The sequence below is a fragment of the Cyprinodon tularosa genome, unplaced genomic scaffold (genome assembly GCF_016077235.1).
Source record: "Cyprinodon tularosa strain WSP-4 unplaced genomic scaffold, ASM1607723v1 ctg304, whole genome shotgun sequence".
Taxonomy (NCBI): domain Eukaryota; kingdom Metazoa; phylum Chordata; class Actinopteri; order Cyprinodontiformes; family Cyprinodontidae; genus Cyprinodon; species Cyprinodon tularosa.
In genome coordinates, this window is record NW_024039013.1 from 210,718 (window position 1) to 233,346 (window position 22,629).

At 38.6% G+C, this 22,629-nt stretch overlaps 1 protein-coding gene across 1 annotated transcript in view; it reads right to left on the bottom strand.

Moving 5' to 3' along the window:
* Positions 1-2,571: 2,571 nt before the first annotated feature.
* Positions 2,572-22,629, bottom strand: part of insra (insulin receptor a) — a 63,512-nt gene continuing 43,454 nt past the window's right edge. The window contains exons 7-21 of the mRNA XM_038291942.1: positions 21,979-22,105; positions 20,561-20,814; positions 16,213-16,380; positions 15,470-15,668; positions 15,109-15,383; positions 13,464-13,603; positions 12,881-13,040; positions 11,491-11,590; positions 11,334-11,401; positions 8,677-8,906; positions 8,476-8,586; positions 6,479-6,638; positions 5,006-5,135; positions 4,658-4,792; positions 2,572-3,645 (exon numbers count right to left, since the gene is read on the bottom strand). Of these exons, the coding sequence (XP_038147870.1) occupies positions 3,288-3,645; positions 4,658-4,792; positions 5,006-5,135; positions 6,479-6,638; positions 8,476-8,586; positions 8,677-8,906; positions 11,334-11,401; positions 11,491-11,590; positions 12,881-13,040; positions 13,464-13,603; positions 15,109-15,383; positions 15,470-15,668; positions 16,213-16,380; positions 20,561-20,814; positions 21,979-22,105 (2,615 nt within the window). The 3' untranslated portion in view covers positions 2,572-3,287. The remainder of the gene's footprint in view (positions 3,646-4,657; positions 4,793-5,005; positions 5,136-6,478; positions 6,639-8,475; positions 8,587-8,676; positions 8,907-11,333; positions 11,402-11,490; positions 11,591-12,880; positions 13,041-13,463; positions 13,604-15,108; positions 15,384-15,469; positions 15,669-16,212; positions 16,381-20,560; positions 20,815-21,978; positions 22,106-22,629) is intronic.

The following is a 22,629-nucleotide window of genomic DNA, read 5'->3' on the forward strand; positions in this document are numbered from 1 at the left end:
ATTTTTTCGAAGAAGAAAAGGAGATTCCTGTGTCATGTTGTCTGTAAAGTATCAACAGACCATTTCTATGTGATTGACTTTAATCTGATAGAAATCTTTCACTCATAGATTTCCTATATACAGCATTGAAGGGTCGAAAAATATAATTTTTTTTAAAATAAACGTATCCATCCCCATTGATTCAAAACTTTAGAGTTCTAAAGTCTTTAAAAGCAAAATGAATATACAGAAGGATAAACTCTAAAGTGATTAAAAAAGTATTAGTTTATAGGTGGGTATGGTAATCTTTTTAACATTTTATTGACGTAATTCTGCCAGTTTTTTTTTTCTGTTAAATAGTTTGGCATAAAAGTGATGATCTTATATGTTCTCACTATATAACTCATTTAAACTCAGTTTTTTAAAAGCCACTCTATACCCTTTGTACAACCACGTTGCTAACTTTACATTCAGGAGAAAAATGCGCTACCTAATGATAAATATGTGTGCTTACTTAAATAAAATAAAGTTTAGTGTTTCTTTAATAGATAATTAAGAAAATGTTCTCAAAGCATAAGCAGATATTTATTTACACTTTCACACTTTCTCCAAACTGAATGCTTGAACAATTACAACCAGTTTATCTGATTTTTAATACCAGCAATTATCATTCAGCAGTGTTATATGACTTTCCCACACAGGAAAACACAGTCATGGTCAGAGACATAGTTGGTTCCTGCCATGAATAAAATTGTTTTGTTTTTTTCATCTTGGAGTGTCAGTAGGACCTTAGGCATCAGGGCCTCTTTAAATAACCTTTATTGAGTCTAGGGTCTATTTTTAGTAAACTTTGGGTGCACTTCAGTGAAATATGGAAAAGTAAATCTGCTGTAAATAAACTGGTATTTTTGCATGATGCTTCTCATTTCAATAGAAGACAGTATCTCTTATAGTTTTAAACAGCAGGTGGCGCTGCAGCACTTCTTTGAAAGTATTTCATCCCTGCTAGAAAGTCTTTCAAGAACAGATCAGATTAGGTTTCTTCTTCCTCCTCTTTTTGCTTTGTAGTTTTATTTTTTCCATATTTCTTTTTCATCAGTTGCTTTTGTTCAATATTTTGTTCTCTAATGTTGATAATTCAAATGTTCAAAATAAAGAAAAATTAAAGACATGAAGAACAAAAATGATCTGAGATCCAGGTCATCATCTTTTTATCATCACATTCTCAGTGATTAGAAAGTTTTATACCAATTAATCTGATCCAGGGGACTAGCAGGTGTGCTGGTATGTGTCCACGTTTTTCAGTGTTTAGGGGAGATCATGTCAGTGTGTTTTTGTTTTTTATTCTTTTTGCATTGTAATACTTCAAATCAAGTTACCAAAAGCTGCCACAGTTTTTTAATGTAGTGATTAGTTTAAATGCAGCTTTAAATTGCTCTGAAGCCTACCTTTTCATAGATATCTGTCCCATTTCAATTAGCTGCTAAAATCTTTTTCAGATCTGCATTAAACCGAGTCCCTGTACCACCAACATTTCCCTCTGAGTTTATTATCTGATCATTTATGAAAGATCTGATTCTTCTGAAGCTGATCTTTAGAAACCATTTTATCCTTGGAGGAGCGGCTATCACAGAATGCTAACCAAACATCTGGTCATGCTTAGTGGTAAATATAACGAGTACTTTTTCCTTGTTAAGAAAAAGATTTTTGTATATAGGTTTTGAAAGTTGCGCCTGAATTGGGAACAAGCAAAAAAAAAAAAAAAAAAAAAAGTTATATATAAACCTGAAAGTATTCATGGCAGATTTATGTTAATTTCTATAAAAGTAGAAACATGCTTCTTCTGAGTTAAGGTGCTGTAATACTTTGGAACGGCCAAGGCAGTATCTGGGGAGAGTGAAAGATTAGGGTTATGGCCAGGAAGGCCTTCCAGCCTCAAAGACGGTCAAAAAAACGATCATTTGTTAAAAAAGTTCTAAACTTTAAATGATCAATCAGCAGAAAAAACTCATCAATCAAACAAGTTGTACAACATGTGGTGTAGGTAATTCCAATGAAATCAATGAAATCTCAACAGGCAGGTGAAGAACAAGCAAAAACAGGATTCTAACAAATGCACCTTGCTGCATTATTTACAGCTCTATTTTTATTTGATCTTGATATGATGAGCAGATATTTAAAAGCTGAAGACAACAAACACTCCTTTTCCTCCTCCCGGGCATCACACTGTAAAAAAAACACCAAAAACAACAAGTGCTGTTGGTTGTTCATCAGCCAGGGAAAAAAAAGCTAATTAGTAAATTTTCTGGATTAGAAAAAATAAACATAGGACACTAACATGTAAAAACATTATCTAACCGGAAAATACCTAAAGAATGACAAAATATCAACTATGTACAAAAACATCAATATAAGATTTTTATATATATATATTTAGATATTTATATTTCAGAACTTCTATACGCACTAAAATATACCAAAAAAAAACAACTACTGGTAAATCTGATGAATCTGTTTGCCATCCTGTTTCTGAAAATAGTTTAAATATCCTTCAGCTGTAAAGGTGAAAACATAAAATATATGAGGGAGGGGAGAAATAAAAGATTTGTGAATAAATAAAAAAACATAAGAAGTCTTGTGTTTATCCTGTGTGCCTTTTTTTTTTTTTTTTTTGGAATACTGCAGTGTGAGGACGTCAGCCGCTTCAACCAGCTTCTCCAGTGGATCAGTTTGTTTCAGGATGGATCATCTTTGGACCATCCAGCAGTCTATTCTTTCTTTTTTTTCCCATTTTCAGTTTATATCAGAGTGCATACAAAGACTCAGTTCCATGACAACGGGTGTAGGCCACAGACAGAAAGAGAAGGGCACTTATTATCCCCTCCCAAAGCGTAGCAAACCTCCGGGACCGATGAGGGGAAAAGGGACGTGGCCTGGACGAAAGGAGGGATAGGTGGGTTATAGCAGCCTTCTTGTTTGCCAAGAGTTTGTTTCACAGTTGAATCCAAAATCCACCCAGTACACAACAACATTGGCATCATATATATATATATATATTTTCACATACAGTATAGAAAGTACAATCATGAACAGAGAAACAGGAGGTTTGTCCTTAAATACAAAAAGTGTCTTGTGGGGTCCGTGTGTGGACCTGCTGTAGTGTTTGTGGCATCTGGAGAGAAAAATAAAGGTCCTGAGATATGTGTTGAGGGACTTCTGAGGACAAATCGATAAAAGTTGGATCTATATATAAAATGAGAACAAAAATAGACTTTATTCTATAGCATTGAGGTGGTGGTGGTGATGTGTTAGGAGGGGCTGGACCGCGGCAGTGCCAGTATCCGTCCGTTGGGCTTTCCACCGTTCATGTGCGTGAAGGGGATGTGATGCTCCTCGTAGCTGCCCCTCAGGCCCATGGAGGAGGCCTCGTCCCTGTCTGAGCACTGCTCCTTCTGGGAGTACGATGACGGGTCCAGGGGGATGCTCTCCATGTTTTCCATGTCCAGATCAAAGTCCTCGCTCTCTGGCGGCTTGTTCTCCTCGCTGTAAAAGAAGGAGACCTCCCGGAAGGAGGGATGCAGGTCCTCCTTCAGCATCTCAATGATCTCCTGGAAGGTGGGGCGCATCTTGGGGTTGTACTGCCAGCACATCTGCATTAGGTTGTGCCTGTGGGAGGAGACGAAGAGAGAGATAAAATCCTCCTGAAGTTTGAAGCATAGAATAACTACGTTTTCTTCAAAACGTTATTTATAAAGCGTGGTAATGGACGAATCATCTGCCACATCATAATCACTTAATGTCCAAAACTCAAGGTGGAAACTCAGCAACGCTGGTTTTCATCCTGATGGACGACTTGTTTTGGATAAATGCCAGAGTTCAGACACTATTTAGAAACTTTGGGTGCTTGTTTTTATTTCACAGTTTGTTCTGTTTTTTTCCACATTTCTGCAGGCTTTATAGAGGAAGGATTACAATAGAGGAAGGATTACAATAGAGAATGGACACAATGAATCAAGGAAGGCATGACCCACAGGAGGAAAGACAGGATAGAAATACATTGAAGGAAGATACAAAGGGAAAAAGGAGATACAAGACAGGAAATATATAAATAGGAAAGAAATAAAGATGGAAATAAAGAATGAAAGATGGAAGAACACATGGAATAAGGGGAGGAAGAAGGAACACTGCAAAATGAATGAGCAAACATTTCTTAAAATAAGTGTATTTACCCTTAATTTGAGGAGGTAACTAGTACAGTCTGCCAGTGGAATGAGTATTTTTATTCTTAGAATAAAATAATTAGATATTGAGCACTTGAAAAAAGCAGTTCTTTTCTTGTATTAAATGTAAATTGTCTTACTCCATTGGCAAGTGTCTAACTTACATGCTTAACTCATGAAAAATGCACCAATTTAAGAATTTCAGTTTTTGGAGTGAAGGACAATAATTTTTGGTTACGATATAGAATTAAATATACTTTCCAAACTCAACTCTCTTTATCTATTATGGAAAAACCTAAAATCACATTCAGCACTTTTCCAAACGATGGATTCCTGAATATCCGTTGAAGCCAAATGTCTTTTTCTAAAGGTCTCTGATGTGTAGAAGCAGGCCCACTCTGCTTAGATGTGACCTAACGTTCAGTATAGTGATAAAGGGGTTTGGCAGGCGTACTTACAGTCTGTCTGCGCAGTTATCGGGCCGATCCAAGGACCCTCCGTCCATGACAAACTTGAGGACCTGCTCGTTGGACAGACCCTGGTACGGCTGCTCGGCCAGGGTGCTGATCTCCCACAACACAACCCCGAATGACCTGTTAAATAGAAGGAAGAGATCGGGGACAGTCTGATTAGACAGCTGACGGACTAAATCTGTCTGAACACACTGAAGAGGAAGGAGGCAGACAGACCACAAACAGAGCTAGTGAATTAAAGCTCACTGAATGATTCTCATTCCCAATGGCCTTACAGGTTGTTGTTCTGGTCTCTTTTCGAGGTTTATTGTTCTTCATATAACATGTACGTACCAGCAGTCTGAATGTGCAGTGAAGACGCCATCCTTCAGAGATTCTGGCGCCATCCACCTGACGGGCAGAAGGCCCTTCCCTCCCTTCCTGTAGTAATCAGTCTCATAGATGTCCCTCGTCATGCCGAAGTCTGGGGGAAAATATGATGTCACACTCATCATTAAGGCTTTAATCCAGGACGCACCAACGGCTTTCTGAGACTGTAATGTTTCCTCATAACTGATGTGTTTAAAATTGCTTCATACACACAGTTAACAGTGGCCGTAGCTTTTTATAAACCATGTTTGATAGGAATCCTCGTTTGCTGCTGTCCAAATGGTAAATATAATCTCTCAACATATTTCAGAAGATAAATATGTTAAAGTTCATTAGTGCAGCAAACTGCTACCTGGATTCTATAGAAGGCCTTATAAACAGTTCATATTTTCCTTTTTTATAATTAATATATATATTCTTATATTCAGAGGATCTTTTCTGAACTTTATGCAATAGAAAGTACTGTGCCGTGGAACGACAATGAACAATGTTTTAGTTGTTATCCTTTAATAAGATCAACTGCATTTTGAAGTCACTTAATTGGTATATAGAGTCTATTCATGATGACTTTAATGTCAGTATAAAGAAAGCAGCAAACAAAAGCCTTAGAAGTTCAGACACTTCCAAACAAAGGGGGCTTTTGGATTAGCAACAAAAACCTTTACAATGCAGAAATGATCTAAAAATTAGTAAAAATGTCTTAAAATAAGTGTTTGCCCTTTATTTAGGTATGTAAGAAAAGATGATCTGCCAATGGAATGAGTATTTTTACTTTAAAAAAAAGTTTATCAGATATTTTTTCTTCTTATTTTAAATGTAAATTGTGTTGTTCTATTGGCAAAGTGTCTCATTTACCTGCTCAATTCAAGAAAAAAATGCACTTATTTTAGAAAAATTGACTTGGACTTTTTTTGCAGTGTAAGTTGTAGAGAGGTTTGAATCAGTGATGGATTATAAAACAATTTTGAACATCTCCTAGAGCTCCATTCAGTCCATCACCGAGGGACAGGGAGAGTAGAAAACCTAACAAGATATGTCATCTAAACTGAGAGGCCAAAGGTGAGTCTGGAGGAGCTGCAGAGATTCACAAATCATGCAGGCGACACAGCAAACATGAGGATGAATGTAAGATCAGTAAGGAACGATTTTGGCCTACATTGAAAACAATGAACACACCACATGATCTCCAGAGTGGGAAATAGAACCAGCAGCGTCATGCTGAGGGGATGATTTTTTTTTTTTATAGGAATATCAGGGACTCAAATAAAACTAGAGTAAAAGTTTTAGATGAAAGCCGCTTCATATACACTACAATGTTAATCTGTGCTGGTAAAATGTGAAGAAACAACTTTTGCAGAAGTTCTAGAGATCTCACCCGGCTGTACCACTTTATACAGCCTCCAGGGGGCGGCATTGGAAAGCTGACGGAAAACGTACCTCCTATTTTGACCGTGAGATCATGAGCGACCATGCAGTTTCTGGCTGCCAGGTCTCTGTGGACGAACTTCTTGGCGATGAGGTAAGCCATGCCATCAGCAATCTCTGCAGCCATTTGGATCATCTCTTTCAGAGTTGGCGGCGGGCGCCCGGGGTTATTCTGTGGGATATAAGACAGAAGTTAGATGTCTGATCTATGGTGAGCCAGCAGCGGCCATCTGAATCAAACAGCCTCTTTTTTTTCTGCCATGCGTTTAGTTGGCGCCAGAGCTGGCTCGTTAAATCCTCTGTCAACATCCGGCGGCTCGGTCCTCTGCCAATTCCTACCAAGGCTCCGGCTATGTCTACCAGAAAAGGTGACACACGAAGGTAATCTGTCCACATGCAGAAATTAGACCACCGAGACAAATGAGGTGATATAGCGGCTTAACTGGCTGTAGAAACGTATAACCAAAGGGGCTGCAAAAGTTATGAATCAACATTTTAGTCGTTGATTGAGTCGTTCAGGTCAGAGTGCAGCCATCTCATCAAAACTTTAGGTAGCAGAAAATTTACCTTAAGCAAAAAGCTTCTGTTGGTTCCATTTAGCAACAGGTTAAAGGAAACATTTAAATTTATTTCATCTGGTAAAAACTTTGTAAAGCAGTTATGATTTCAGTTTAAAACTGCAGAATATATTGTAAATATTTCATCATTATAATATCAGTTTGCAACAATTATATCACAAAGACAGGAGAGCAGTGATTGTTGGCTAATTAATTTCACATGTTATGAACCTTTATAATGTTTAGCCAGATAGACTCTTACAGCAGCAGATACTACCAACACCGGACACTTGTGACCTTTAAAATGTTAAAGGTTACTGAGTTTAAGAAACACACATGAAAAAAGTCAAGAAAGAGGGAAATGGCAGGCATTGCTACATTATTTGTTCATCTCTGCTTCAGCTTAAGGTTTATTTCTGTGTCATTGAAGGTTACAAAACCTTCAAAAGTTTAGCCGCCTTTCGTCACATTTAAAGGTAATGTTAATCATAAATTCAGCACTGCTTCTCTTGCAACATTCCAGAATGTGGAGCAAGTTGGTGAGAAAAAGGAAGTTGCACACAATAAAACCTGAAGAAAATTAGGGTTTAAGGAGAGACATAGTGGGACAGAAGGGACACACAATAAAAAATAGTGAAAAATTCGTCCAAATATATTTGGAAACAGTAATTTAGCTATTAAAGCTTTCACTTTATAAAATCTTTGTATTCTGTTGTTGGAAGCCAGCGTTATTACATTTAAAATCATGTAAAACCTGCAAATATATTCCCTGTGGAAACGAGAAACAACCAGATCTGAAGGCAGCATCCCACAAAACTAAAGAAAAATCCCCTCCAAAACTCTACTGTTAGTGTTTCCTCCTATTTTTAGTCTGAGCAGTAAAGTGTGGCAGTCACAGGTTTATGACTGTCACACATCAAACTAACAAGAAGTGCTCTTTGGTCCCTTCGGGGTTAGGACAAGTGCAACAGGGCATCTGCATAAAGTCGTTCTGGTTCACAGAGTGGCTCCACTGGTATCATTCTCAAACTTAGAGCCAACTAAGGACAGACTGGTGAAGAAAAAACCTAAGGTTATTATTTTTTTTAGGCTTAAACGGAATGAGACTACTCATACCCCACCCTTGCTTCACTAAAGAACCAATTTTCCTTTAGAGATGTAGTCTAAGATCTGACATCCTGATCAGACGGTAGGGAACAGACTCCTAAAGCCAGTCTGCAGCTTATGCTCCTGTCTAGGGTCTAGAATAATATTTGTTAATTTAAAGTATTTTTTATGGAGACGTAAATAAAGCATCCCCTCAAACACACACACACAAATGAAAATAAAACATTTGCATAATAAAACCCAGCCTGGGGCTGGCGGTCTATTTTTTCCACCAAAAAGCAGAAGCGAGAGGAAGAAACAGAACCAGAAAGTGTAACATCTGCATGGATGAACACGGCGTGTTACCTCGGCATCGGGCCGCAGAGAGCGCAGGTAGCTCTTCAGGTCTCCGTGGGTCATCAGCTCCATCACCACCAGGGTTGGCTGGCCCTTCGACACAACGCCCAACAGGCGTACCTGAGAGGAAACAACAAAAAAGGCTTTAATTATGAAGCGCTTCATATTCTAAATACTGATGTAAAAAAAAGGAAACATGTATTTCTTTACCACATGGTGGCAGCTGAAGGCCTTCATGACTGAAGCCTCGTTCAGGAACTCGATCCTCTCCCTCAGGCTGGCGGACTCGTTTACCGTCTTCACCGCCACGTGCGTTTCCCCCTCGCCCTTCACAATGTCCTTAGCGATGCCTTCATAGACCATGCCAAAGGAGCCCTGGCCCAGTTCCCTCAAGATGGCGATCTTCTCACGGGGCACCTCCCACTCATCCTCCTCATAAACTGAAAACATGTCATGGTGTCAGAGCCTTCACATTACCGTCATGAAGACACAGCAGGTTAGAGGAGGGAACAGGTCAGGACAAGCTGGATCAGAGTTTTAATCAAGCAAATTAATTTCAAATTCTCTGAGAAGGCTTTGAAGTGTCGGGTAAAGCTCAGGCAACCCCTTCATAACAGGCGTTATTACACACAGCGATCCCAGCTGGGCCAGCTTTTAATCTTTTATCTAATTTGAACTATGATCTGGTTACAGGTAAAGTGCAGTCAACAGTTTCTGCAAGCTGCTCACTATCCGTGTTGTTCTGCACCAAAAACATCCAAAAATGTAAACAGATGAAATCAGCTGGAGATGATTTACAAACAGGAAGCATTCCAGTGGAAAGTTCAGGGAAATACTGCAGACAATGAATAATTCAAATGCCTTCTGCAGAACTTTTTTTAATGCATTTGGAAAATCTGAGATATAAAAGCGAGAGTGTAAATTAATCAAACAACTTTAAATTTCTTTCTTTAAAAAATAAAAACTCAGTTCAAACACTTTTTTTTTGTTTGAAAAGCAAAGAATCCTCCAGAATCAGATGATGAGAAATCTCTGAGTTTATTTTGAAGAAAGAGCTGCCTAGTGCTACTTTTAAACATCCCTAACCCTAATATGAATTAGAAACCACTATTTCCAACACAGATGCCACTTCAGCTCTCCTAGTAAGCTGACAGGTAAAATGCGACTAAGTGCAGAATCCTTGTGCCTTCGGCAGGTTCAAAGGATAAAAGAATCCTTTCTGAACTTATCCTCCCCACAATGGGTTCAGGCCCATCCTGCTGCGGTGTCAATACCTTACACCAAAATATAAACCTAAAAAACCAGCTATGTTCCCGCTGCCATCTGCTCAGCATCAATGTTTAGCCTCTTTTTTTTTTCTTTTAATCTAATCTTATTGTCTTATTATGCGGCATAAAGGTATTAATCCTGGAAATAAATACAGAAGTTATTTAAAAAATATATAATTTGTCATATAGATCTTGGATCTTAAATGTTTTGATTTTATTCTATGAAGTAAATATAATTATTTTATGATATCCTCATCTCTGATTGGCTGTTTCTTACTAAGCAAGATAAACGACTTCTTCCTGATTTTTTTTTTTTTACAGGAAAGTTAATTATGTCTGCAAAAGGTGGAAATAAATCAAAAAATGGGTTGCAATTTATTTACAGCAAATTGGGAAATATATCCCTAGTTTGGTCTGAAATATATCTAATACGCTTATGAAGAGCAAGGAGAGAGGAGGAGGTTTCTTATCTTACTTAGTTAGAAAGGGCCAATAAGATGTCAGGGTTTCTACTGAGACGGGGCTTGATGGATGTGTGACAGTTTAAATTTATTTGGGTTGTAACTCAGCGCAGGAACATGAAATAATTTATTAAATCATTTTTTTTTTTACTTCTTGATATTAAATCAACATATTCAACTGAGAACTATAATTAATTATTTATTTATTAAATACATTCTGTATTTATTTCCAGTTTAAATAAATGAATGACACATTTGAATGACTATTTCATGTTATTTATTTAATGGATTGTAGCCATCTTCACCCTCCATTAATTTTATGGTTTTCTGTCCTTAATTCTAAATTGGACAGTTTAGATCAGTTTGTGTTGATTGCATGTCTGTGTGATATATGTTGTTTTTTTTTGCAAAGAAAGCAGAGTCCTCTAACCATAAATAAATCTACCTGAAGGTGTAAATAAAGTGAACTGATTTATTTGTTGCCTAATTTGCCTTGCTTCAGAGTTTAATCCCAGTAAAACATCTCTGCAATCTGGGGAGAGAGTTCACATAAACACTGCAATAAAACAATAAAAAGTGAGTAAAAGTGTCTTAAAATAAGTGCATTTACAGTTAAACCTTCATTTGAGTACATTAATAAAATGATCTACTAATGGAATTAGTGTTTTTACCATTAAAATAAGATAATTAGATAAAATGCACTTGAAATAAGAGACTGCTGTTGTTTTTCTATATTAAATATAAATGTTATTATTCAACTGGCAAAGTGTCTTGCTTTCCTGCTTATTTCAAGAAAAAAAATCACTTATTTTAAGAAAAATTTACTCAGATTTAGTTTTTTTCACAGTAAAAACAAACTATTTACTTATGCACTCTGTGTACAATGAGAGAAAAGTACATTTGAGCTGGATTTTGGTTCAGTTTGTTTCGTAAATTAGCCAAAAAAAGACACTATGGGAAATATGGTTTAGTAAAATAATTGGTTGGTTTTTTTCTTATCTGCTTTTTTGAAGCGAACGTCTAAGCAGTAAACATGGGCAGATGCTGCCGCTGATCATTTCAGCTTCATTTATCTGTCTCTTTTCATAAGTCCATCATCTTCTGACATTAATATAATGGATTAAATCCGTTAGCTCACCATCATTAGCGCTGAGGTACTCAGGATTTGAAGAGGCATAGATGGGTCCACTAGGTCCCTGGGTTTGACTGAAAGGAAACAAAACACACTCTGAGTGAGGAGAGGGACAGAAATACCTAAAAAAAGAGAGACTGAATGAGGTGTGAGAGCTGCGCACTTCTTCTTGAATACGATGAATCCTGCAACAGCTACAAACAGCAGCAGAACAGTGCAGATGATCGGCCCGATGATGATCTTCACAATGTAGAGAGGATCGCCTGTTAGAAACATCTGGTTACTTTGAGTCACATTTCAGATGAAAAACAAAACACTTTAAGAAATGATTCATACATTTTTTTAATGTCTTGATGATTATACGAATACTAGGAGTGGATGGTTAAAATAATGAGTTTTCAGATTTTAATATATAATGGATCAGCGTTGCTTTTGTCAACAATTACAAAATTATTCAGCTGATGCTCCTTTTTTTCATGATGATAATGAAAACTGACGAGCTAAATATGAATCTTTGATGACGAAAACATGACGAGTCATGGGTGTGAGTTTTTTTTTTTTTTTGACGAGACAAAATAAAAAGACCAACGAGTGCTCTGTCAGATGTTTAAAATGCATCATTGTGCTGTAATCTGCTAAGCAGTATCAGCCATGCTGCTGCATCCTGTTTGGTCATGGCGCCCACCTGCCTTGCAGCGTTGCACATTCTCCATGACCACAGGTGGACCATGGCAGCAGTGACAGGGCTGAAGGTAATCCAGAATGGTCCGGGACTGCGCGCTCAACTCTGACAAGCTGTTTTCCCAGCTGTGCTTGTGTAGAAATGCGTCTTTGTGCGCGTTTACCTCAGAGTCTGCGCTTTAAGCTCCACTCTGATGGTTCGCCCTCAGCAGTATGGCTCTTCCTGCCCTCGCTACTTAATAAACTAGAAGTTGCTGATCATCCTCTGCCAAGCTTAAAAAATACTTTTTAACTATCAGGATTTTATTTCTTCTAGCCCACATGAGGTAATGCAAAACCTTCTACCAAAAGGTATCCCTAAATTATATCCAAAGCAAATATTTCCTTACATGCTGTTTATTTTTGGATATAGACCCAGATGAAAGGGTTTTTAAATTTCTCTCTCAAAGTTTTTGTTTTTATATGTTTAAATATGATGTAAATGTTTCCTTGTATTGTCATTAAAACATTTTCTGTTTCCTTTGAATATGTCAACATTTTAGTTCACATATTCTTGAAATATACTTAATCTAAGATGGCTGTCAAAAACAACATGTTAATGGATACAACTGATCTTCTACTAAGTGATTAGAACAGAAGGAAGTAAAGCAAATCAGCTATTTTTGATTTTCCTTTCAAATTTGTATTCAGAAGGTAGAGCATAAATTAACCTATGTAACTCTTGGGATAAAAGGAGCATATTTTTTGGATTAAAGTGACATTTTTCCTTAATCAAAATGAAATAGTTATAAAGGATAACTGAAGAAAAGAAGATGTTCCCTCTAACACTACAAGGATTTTGAGCCAAACTCCCTTCCTATATGGACACTCACTGGGATCCTGGACATAAAAGTAGGAGGGCTCGGTCCAAGATCCGTTCCCAGCCAGCGACGTAGCCCGAATCCTGACTGAGTAGTTCCCAGGATGCATCACTTTCAGCTTGCAGCCTTGGGTTGCTTTGTACATGTTTCTTGACACGCAGTGAGGCAGCTCCTGCAAGGAGATTCAGACAGAGGAAAGTTATTAGGTTCTTTTTCCATTAAATCTAAAATAAGTATTCTGACTTTCATGATGCTGCATCTGTTATGTTTCCTCAGTAGAAAAACAAAACAAGTGTCGCTGCCAAAACATGTTTTCAACTGATGTTTTTAACTGGTTTCCATGGGCACTAAAAACAGTGCAGCGCTAAAATTGCTGTTCCATTAGGGCAAATTAAATGACCATTAACTATATATAAAAAACAGTCAGGCAGGCATAGCCTCTCTTTGCTGGCTTCTCTGATTTCCTGCTCACAAATTATTAGTTGCTAAAAGATGCAGTTTTTACTGGATTAAAAGGAAAACACAGCTCTGTGTCAGAGTGACCTATCTGGGTATGAGGGGTGGGCTTTAGCGACGTGTGGATGCGTGTTTGTACCTCAGCGTCTCCCACTCTCTTATAGTTCACTTCATATAGGATGATGATGCCGTTAGGAGCTGCAGGCTCCTGCCAGTGTATGTGCACGGTGTTTTCTGTGACTTCATGAGTGATGAGGCCCAAGATGTTATCAGCTTTATCTGTGGGGGGGGGGGGAAAGCATTTTTTTCATTAATTTTTTTTTAACAACCATCTGTTTGAAATTGCTGCAAAGTTTTCACATCAAAATTCAATATGTTTTTAGACTTAGTCAAATCCCAAATTTTGCGTCTCAATGCTCTTGAATATAACCCCATATTTTCCTGACATTTTACAGCCTTAATTCATACTTTATACTAAATTCTGAGACATATTGAGAAATGCTAATGTTAGAAAACAATTTTAACAAGAGATGAGAGCCAACAACATTTCTTTAGACATCGCAGACGTTCTTTGATATTTATAGTCTCAAGGATCCAGCCCTGTTTTTGGCACCTTATCCACCATCTGAGATAAAGTCTATGGAACAGACATGTATAGTTGGTAGTGCTGAGTCTTTTTTTTATTAATGTAAACTTAAAATAAATTAAATCATAAAATCATAGGTCATGTTGATGATTTAAAAAGCACTGGTAATAAATACCCACAGATTCTATCACCTACTGCAGGTACCTCCATGTACTTGTCAAATAAAATTTTGCATGTTTAAACTATCAAGATATAAACTACTAATTTTTATTTTTGTTTGAACTACAAACCCGGAAAACAATCAGAGCAAATTTATATTTTCTGGGGTTTTCATCCTTTTAAAATGTATAAATATTTGAATTTCCTTTGGAGGCAAAGCAAACCAGAGCTGCTTTTCTTTCATTGGTGACTGCAATGATGAAAACAATGGACTGAATGGAGGAAACTTTTAGATGATGGATTTAAGTCTTGAAAACAGTATTTCATTTTTATCATACATATTCATATCCATAGAGATATAATACATATCTATACTATAGCAAAGAGAGAGAGAAAAAAAAGGGGCGGGGCAATTATTTCATTTTTTTGGATGTGCAAAGCTGAAAGAGACATTTCCAGAAAGGGTTACAGCTGTAAATAAAGCAAAGGTATATTCAAATACAACAAATATTCACAAGCCTGAGCCATAAAGGTCTAGAGCACCAAAAGACAAACCCACTATGTTTCAGCAAAACAACCCAAAAAACAAAACAAAACAAAAATATTCATTAACCATAAAGGGGCTCGACGGATAAAATGCCAATGTGTACTTTCAAACAGATTAAAAAAAATTATGACTTTTGTTTTATTAAAACTAATGGTAAAATAAATATGATTTGTTATTAGCACAGCTTTATTACCTTTTTCCAGAGTCCCGTGTCATTTTTTATTAGAAACAAATTTCTCAATAGAAAGAAACTAAACAGAAATCTGATAGCGGTATGAATACTTCTGGGCTGTAATCAGAAGCTACATGCAAATGTGCAACATAAAAGCTAATAAAACCATATTTTCCCTTTCACTTAACATCTATGCACTGATTAGGATCTTTGTTGTGTGACAGTAGGGGTTTATTATATAAACTTTGTGCGTTAACGTAAATACCAGTACCTAGCTGAGGTTAAACAGTAGAATAGATGTGTGCATAGAGGCTATTTACCTTCCGGCATGGTGCGGGCGCTGACGTACGCTGCTATGCTGCAGCGGGCCAGGTCAGTGGGATGGTTACAGGCTTGGATCTCGATCTGGTAGCTGGTAAAGTGTCGCAGGTTGGATATCACCGTGGACTCCTTGGCATGGACGACAACCATGGTCTTGGGGTATTCCTTATCCTCCTCCTCGTCCGGGACGGATGTACTTCCGGCGAGGCTGGCGGCGGTGGTGAGGATGGTCCTGTTGGCAATGCCCATCGCAGAGCGCCGCTGTCTCAGGCGTCTAGACAGAGCAAACACGTTTAAGGTTAAATAAAAATGGAACATAGAATACTGGAACATAAAAAGGCCCTAATATGTCAGACCTACCTGATCTCAAAGACTTCATTGTGGAGGTAGTTTTCAAAGGTTTTCCTGTACTCCAAGTCTTCTTTCTCTTTCTTGAGCTCTTTTTCAGTTTTAGGACAAGCGCAACATTTCTTCCCCTGGCCCTGGTCCTCCGTCTGGTTCCACTTCTGCTCCTCGTCACTGTCCACCTGTGTGGGCACCCGCGACGGCAACTTCATGCCTGGTGTGAGGCGCGCATGCACAGCGGGGAACAGAAAGAGACATGACAGCTGCAATAAACGTCACGCTGGTAATACCCACACACACTCCTGCAGGGATTGTCTGTCAATGTCGCTCCCAGGTCGTCAACGTCTGTAGTGGAGATAAATTACCCCTGACAAGGCCTCCCTGCAGACCCCGATCTCTATGGCGTTGTAGAATCAATGTGCTAACGCAGAGTGGCGCAGTTGGCCAGAGGCTGAAGCCAGGCAAGCTGTGCCCAAAATGATTCAAATAAAATAAATGTGTGAACTTTGTTTGAACCTTTGCCAGAGCCAAAGGACGGTCTGGGCTGTCTGAGTGGAAGATTAAATTTAGTCATCCAGACCTCAGAGATGGGACGCAGAATGATGCAGCTCTATGGCCATGTGCATCTCAATCAAATTAGCTGATAGATTTATAACTCAAAAAGCAATCAAAGGTGATAAGGAAGATATATTTAGATTCTAATAGGCAAAGACTAGTGTGAAACCAGAACTAGAACCCAGCCACAACAAGCGCCTCACCTTTCTGGCAGTAGTCAAACTTGAAGAGCTCGCTGGCCTCAGGCTGGCGCTGGTAGGAGACCAGGTAGTGAGTGATGTTCCCATTGGGATCGTTGGGAGGTTTCCATTTCAGGATGATCTGAGAGGAAGAGTTGGAGGAAGACATGGGGTCCAGTGGCTCTGAGGGCTCTGCAGAGATATTGAAGAAAGAGCCGTTTAGAACAGAAGACATTTGACAAACAGCAGAGGAAACATAAAAACGTACATGTGCAAAGTAAAGTATACATGACACAATGAGCAAGAGTTAAACAATTACTTTTAATCTTTGATTCTTAAAGTGGAAAAAAAAACATGGAGGTTATAAAACACTATAGCAGGAACAAAATGTTCTGTCTTTGTGACGATTGAAGATTCAAAGGTACCAAATGTTGAAGCTGAAAAAGTAGCCACAAAACAATCTGAGGTGTTGATCTTCAGAGTGAAAGGGTTACTAAATTTTACGTCATCTTCCCAGATATTTGAATTCTGCAAATCTAAATGAACATTGTTTTACCCGAATGCAGACCGCCTACATGAACATGCTGGGGGTAGGAGTGTCGCAATACTTATCCAGGTCACTTAAGATGTACCCTTGAAGACCTTCAGTGAAAGGATCAAAGTCTCCCCCAGCTTCTGGTTTCTGGGTTTAAATGTTTAGAATTGTATGTAGTGGAAGTTTACAAAGGAAATGTACTAAATTCAGATTTCTCAGTACTTGGAATCAAGCCGTCGTTCATCGATAGATAAAAGAACCCTGAATCGTACATGGGAGATGAATATTCCACTTTCGATCCGCTTTGCATTTTCAGATTGCTGCGAGATCATGCAGCACTTACTGGCACAGCTGCCTGCTTGGGTATTCCCCCCAACAATTTTTGGTGTTTGATGTTTGCGAGGGACAGGTTTACATCAACTGTTTTGGTTTTCAGTTTGCATCCTTTGTTGCACAGGAGAAAGATAACTGAAGAAAAATAAATATTCCTCAAACTTATTCACATATTAGTTTTCTTTCAGTGACAGCATCATCGAAAGAAAAAAAAACAACCCACTAACTTGTGAAGCTCAATGAAAATAGTTTTCATTTTAAAAACAAAAACCTGGAATCTTTCGCAATGATTTGCATTCAGCTTCTTTTACTATACTGCCTTCAGAAGTCACATATATGGCAGCTAAAGTCCTACAGTGAGTGGGGTTTTATCTGAATTTCTGCACTGTGGCAAGCCTACAGAGACTTTGGCTACGTTCACACTGCAGGCCTTGATGCTCAATTCCGATTTTTTTGTGAAATCCGATTTTTTTGCATTGCCGTTCATATTTCCAAATAAATGTGACCTGTATGTGATCTCCTGTGTGAACTACAGTCATACAACGCAAGTGTCCCGCATGCAGAGTAGAGGACGCAATGATGTCACAGGCCAGCGTGCTCTCTTTTTCCAGAAGTAAACATGGATGGTAGTGCCGGTGTGCATCTATCGGTCTTTTCCAACCATAAAAACACAATCTTTTTAATATGTTTAAACATAAATACTTCTTGCTGCATTATCATCCGCCATGGTTGTTGTTTTAATTGCCGCTTCTGCTTAGCAAGCCGCATAATAGTGGCCTTTGTCGGGTAATAATGACGTTCAGGTCGGATGAATCCGACCTGAACCGTTTACACACAGGTCGCATTTGAAAAGATCAGATTCGTATCGGATTCAGGACCACATAGCCAAGTGGCCTGGGTCGGATTGGAAAAAATCGGATCTGTGTTGTTCAGACAGCCATGAAAAGATCAGATTCAGGTCGCATACGGGCAAAAAACATCGGATTTGGGTCACTTTAGGCTGCAGTGTGAACGTAGCCATAGTGGTCCACTGACGGTAGAGGAAGCAAACAAGAGGTCCTTAGCACCTGTGGGGGAGCTGCAGAGATTCACAGCTTATTTTAGGGGAATCCAGGGACATGATAACTGCTAGTTTTCCACTTCACAAACTAGCCTTTAAAGAGGGTGAAAATACTAGTAGTGGAAAGCTAGATCATCTGCACACACCATGCCCATGGTGAAAGACAGCATTGGTGGTATCATGCTAAGGGGAAACCTCTTCTCAGCAGTGACAAAAAGATAGATGAAGCTGAGCAAAGGACTGCAGCTGTTGAAGGCTGTAACAGAGGTGGGTTCTTGCTGGAGAGTCACTATCAGCTCAGGGGTTCAACTGAAGTCAAGATCTTAAGTAGGACCACAACTTATATCACAGTATATTTCTGTGTTTCAGTTGATTAGAGACTCATTGCACCACTTATGACCATGACCAGCTCTTCTTCTTCTACTCTGGCTGTAATGTATATCAAGATACTGGAAATATAATTAAAAACATCACAGTTTTAAAATAACAGAATATTGGGATATATTAGTTTTGAATATTTGTCCATTCCTTACCATCCCTAATCTTAGTGCTCACTGCCTTTTAAATGTCTCTTCATGGATACTCTCCATCCAGTCCAAATAAGCATGAAATGATGTATAAAAGGTAATGGAAAGGTTCCCTAAAGACCTGGAGCAGTAATTGGAACAGAAGGTTGACTTAAAGTGGTAGACACAAAATGCAAGCCACACTTTTCAGATTTTATTACACAATCTGAAAACAATGAAGCGCTTTTCCACCAGTCCAAAAAAGGGACTGTCGCGTGTGAGTCTATCACATCATATCCAAATAAATACATTGAATGCAGTGATTGTAACGCGTCACACTGTAACTGTTAAGGCTCAAGGGATAAGAATACTTGAGCACCCCGAACAATGAGCCTGTTCTGTTTATGTATGGCTAATCCCTGCGTAAAGCTACTAACACACACACAAAAAGACTTTGTTTTGGTTCAAGTTCATTTGAAGCACTGAGGTCACGACACCCATCACTGTCAACTAACTCCACATGACTAGAAGTTTAGTCAGTAGGAGATTTATGAAAGTAGAGCGGAACAATCACAAGTGCATAATGGTGGGATCAAAATGACAAACAAAGGAATTAACTGTTAATCTCTGTTTTATTTTTTTTATTTTTTTATCATCTATGTTTTGAGAGGATACCAGTTTAACAAAATGTTGTTCTGCTCTCGGAAATCTGGACCAGGAATGCCAAGAATCAAAGTTTCTCATTATATACGCGGTGGTGAGTGTGTGGGCAGCAGACTAACACACGAGTGAGATAGACTGAGAGCTATGCATTTGTGCTAGGATGCTGTTGCAAGACAGTGAGGTGAGCTGGTTCTACTGGATTCTCAGAGAAGGTCTCAGCAGCGCCGGCTAACACGTAATGACAGCCCTGCCCTTCTGATGAGGTATGTTGGAGAGAAACGTCCCGGATCAGGAGCCGTCGCCAAACAGGCAGAAGACAATGCTTCCCCACTCCCCCCACGCCCTGCGAATGGCACGGCTGGCTGAGGCATCTCAGCAGGAGATTTGTTTTGTTTGAGCGGCGGATGTCATGTTTGATGCGGTTTGTAGAGAAGGAAATATATTTGGTTTAAAAGGAAGAGAGGCAGACAGGTCACAGTGTCTGTAATTAGGCCGAGGTGCACCAGGCGGGCTCTGTGGGTGGCAGAGGACACCGAGTCACAGAGGAAGAGCGGCTGCCTTAGTGGTGCAGGCAGCTTGCATGAGACTAGGCCTTGTCAAGTCGCTGGCATCTCAGGCCAAAAAAACAACTCTCTCTCTTCCTCTTCCTTGTTGTTGCATAAAGGGAATTTGTTTTGAACATAGAGGGCGACCAACAAACAGCACTAACTAGATGCTGTTTATGATATAACCACCATAAAAATACTTGCATATTATTCTACATAAAGACACAGGCCTCTTCTCCCCTGCTCATTACTCATATTTCACGTTCGAACCTTTAACATTCAACCCATGACAGACACTTTCAATGAAAATCATCTGCTCTGAATTAATTGGAAAATCCATCAAATTCGTTAGGAAAAAAACTAAGTTATAACAACCAGATAAACCGGAAACTCTGTGGAGAGTAACAGATTAGATTCAATCATCATTTAAGAGCTTTAATAGACAGGAAGCTATAAGCGTGAGAAGATGCATCATGTTGATAAAGATGGCTTAACGTTTGAATAAAAATCAGTAGTTTGAGGTAAAATTGTTCTTTTATTGCTGCTTTTCTGTTTACGTTATCCGCCAAAGCGATCTATTTTTTTCCAGGTGAACTGTATCTAAAGGAGAATAGGGCTTTCTAATCATTCATGTTAGTCTATTCTTTTAAACCCATTTTTTTTCTCCAGTTGATCAAACATGAACGAAACAATAACAGGACTTTAAAAAAAAAAATCTAATCAGTCTTACTGGTGGCGTTGGTGCGAACGTAGATGATCTCGCTCTTTGCCCCGTGGACCTGGTGCTCGTCAGAAGCAGACAGCTGCGTTTTCACCATGATGGCGTACTGTGTCCACGGCTTCAGAGGGTGGATGAGGTGACCCGGCTCGTACTGATCTTTGTCCCCGTCGGTCGCTCGGCGCGGAGGGTCAACGTCAGCGATCACCCAGCTATTGGAGCCACAGGCGTCCTGCCCGTCAAACTCAGTTACGTTCTGAAAAGGTCTGTTGTGATGGGAAAAAAACAACAACATTCAGATGGAGGATGCTTTATTTTTACCTGCCTAGAGTGTATTTTATACAAGGAGGCTGGGGTTTAACTTAACATGCTTTCTGCAGCTTGTCAGCAGAGTTACTGAAACTTTTATCGGAAGAAAAGAATGATTTTACCTGATGACTGGTTTGGCTTAAGCTTGTTTATTACTTAAGAGAGCTGGATGGTGTATATAGAATATCAAATAGAGGGGATAGTGAAAAATTGAGTAGGTTTTTATGTTTAAAGAAAAGCAGAATTACTGAAGCATATGTTTTTTCAAAGATTTATTAATTTCTTAAGCCAAATTTAAAACCAGTTTAGCCATAAACTAATCAGTTTAAGTATAAAAACAAACTAAATCTACCACCATATGATTGTAAGAATTTGAAATGGCGGGGAAGCAGGGCGAAGATAAATGAGTAATTATTTCCAATCATGAGATAATGAATAGAGACAATTTACAGGAATATTTAGTCTATGATTTACAGATTACAGCTCTACATCAGAGGCTTCTCTAGTTCAGCATTTTTCACTATCTGAGGGCTTTATTTAGCTAAAGACCAGCGCAAAAACAAAACACGGTCAGATTAACTAAATGGGTTGTACATATTTCTACATGTTAAAAATCTAGACTTTTCTAGAATCATTCGGCCTTTACATTCATTTTAAAACAAGAAAAATCAAGATCACTAAGAAGTTATGGTTAATATTTATCTATTGAGCAGCCTTTTAGAAAATTAAAGAACCTAGAGAGAAGGAAGGCATGACTGGAAACAATAGAAAGGGGTAGGGTGAAGTAGGGAAAAGAAAAGACACAAAGAATGTACTGTACCACATTTAGAAGGAAAGAAAACAAATTGGGAGGGAAAGAAGAAAAGAAATTAAGGGGGGATTGAGAGAATGAACTCACGGAAGCAAGGGTGGACTAGCAAAAAGGAAGAAAGGCGAGGCAGAAGAAAGGAATCAAGGAAAGACGAGGAAGGGATGTATGACACAAGTTAGTTTACTAAGGGAATATGCGGCCTTTGAGAAACTGAAATAAATTTTAGGCCTGGGAAAAAACTCCTAAGACTCCTGAGAAGAGCCACCTGACTGGCAGAGCTGCCAGAGCGGCAGGCTCCAGGTGAACCTACGCTTCTTTGTAGAGCACCATGAAGCCCAGCAGGTCCCTGAAGTCCGGAGGCCAGAATGCCTCCCATTTGATCACGATCTTATCGCTCATGGTTCGGATCTGGGTGAACTTTAGCAAATGGTTTTCACCTAGAAAAAAACAGAGAAATGACAGCTGGCTTACAAAATGGAAAAAATATATAAATTAAAAAACAGACATAAGATTTACAAATGAATCTGACACGGCCACCAGCATCAGCTTTCACAGATTATCTGTTAACTGATGATTTCTCAGCTTCAAACTGATAGTTTAAATCTAATTATTTAATCAAGTAAACTCTGAAACCTTTATTATACTTCTTTAGAAAAAGCAAGAGGTAAAACATGCACAGAAAAATGTACAATTATAGCAAAGTGCTCACATTCCTCCACCTGGTCTCAATCGTACATTGTTGGTTTTATTGTTGTAACAGATCAAATTTCACAAGTAATGTGAATGATTCAATTTTTCAAATACAAAGAAGGTTTAGGATAATTCTTCTTAAAAGTCCCCTTGTGTAAGCCTTCATTTTACACATATTTGATGAAGAAAACTAAGTACTAAAGCCTTTAAAGACCCCTCAATGAAAATGTTCACTCTGCTGATATATAATTCTGCCTGAAGCACTCTACAA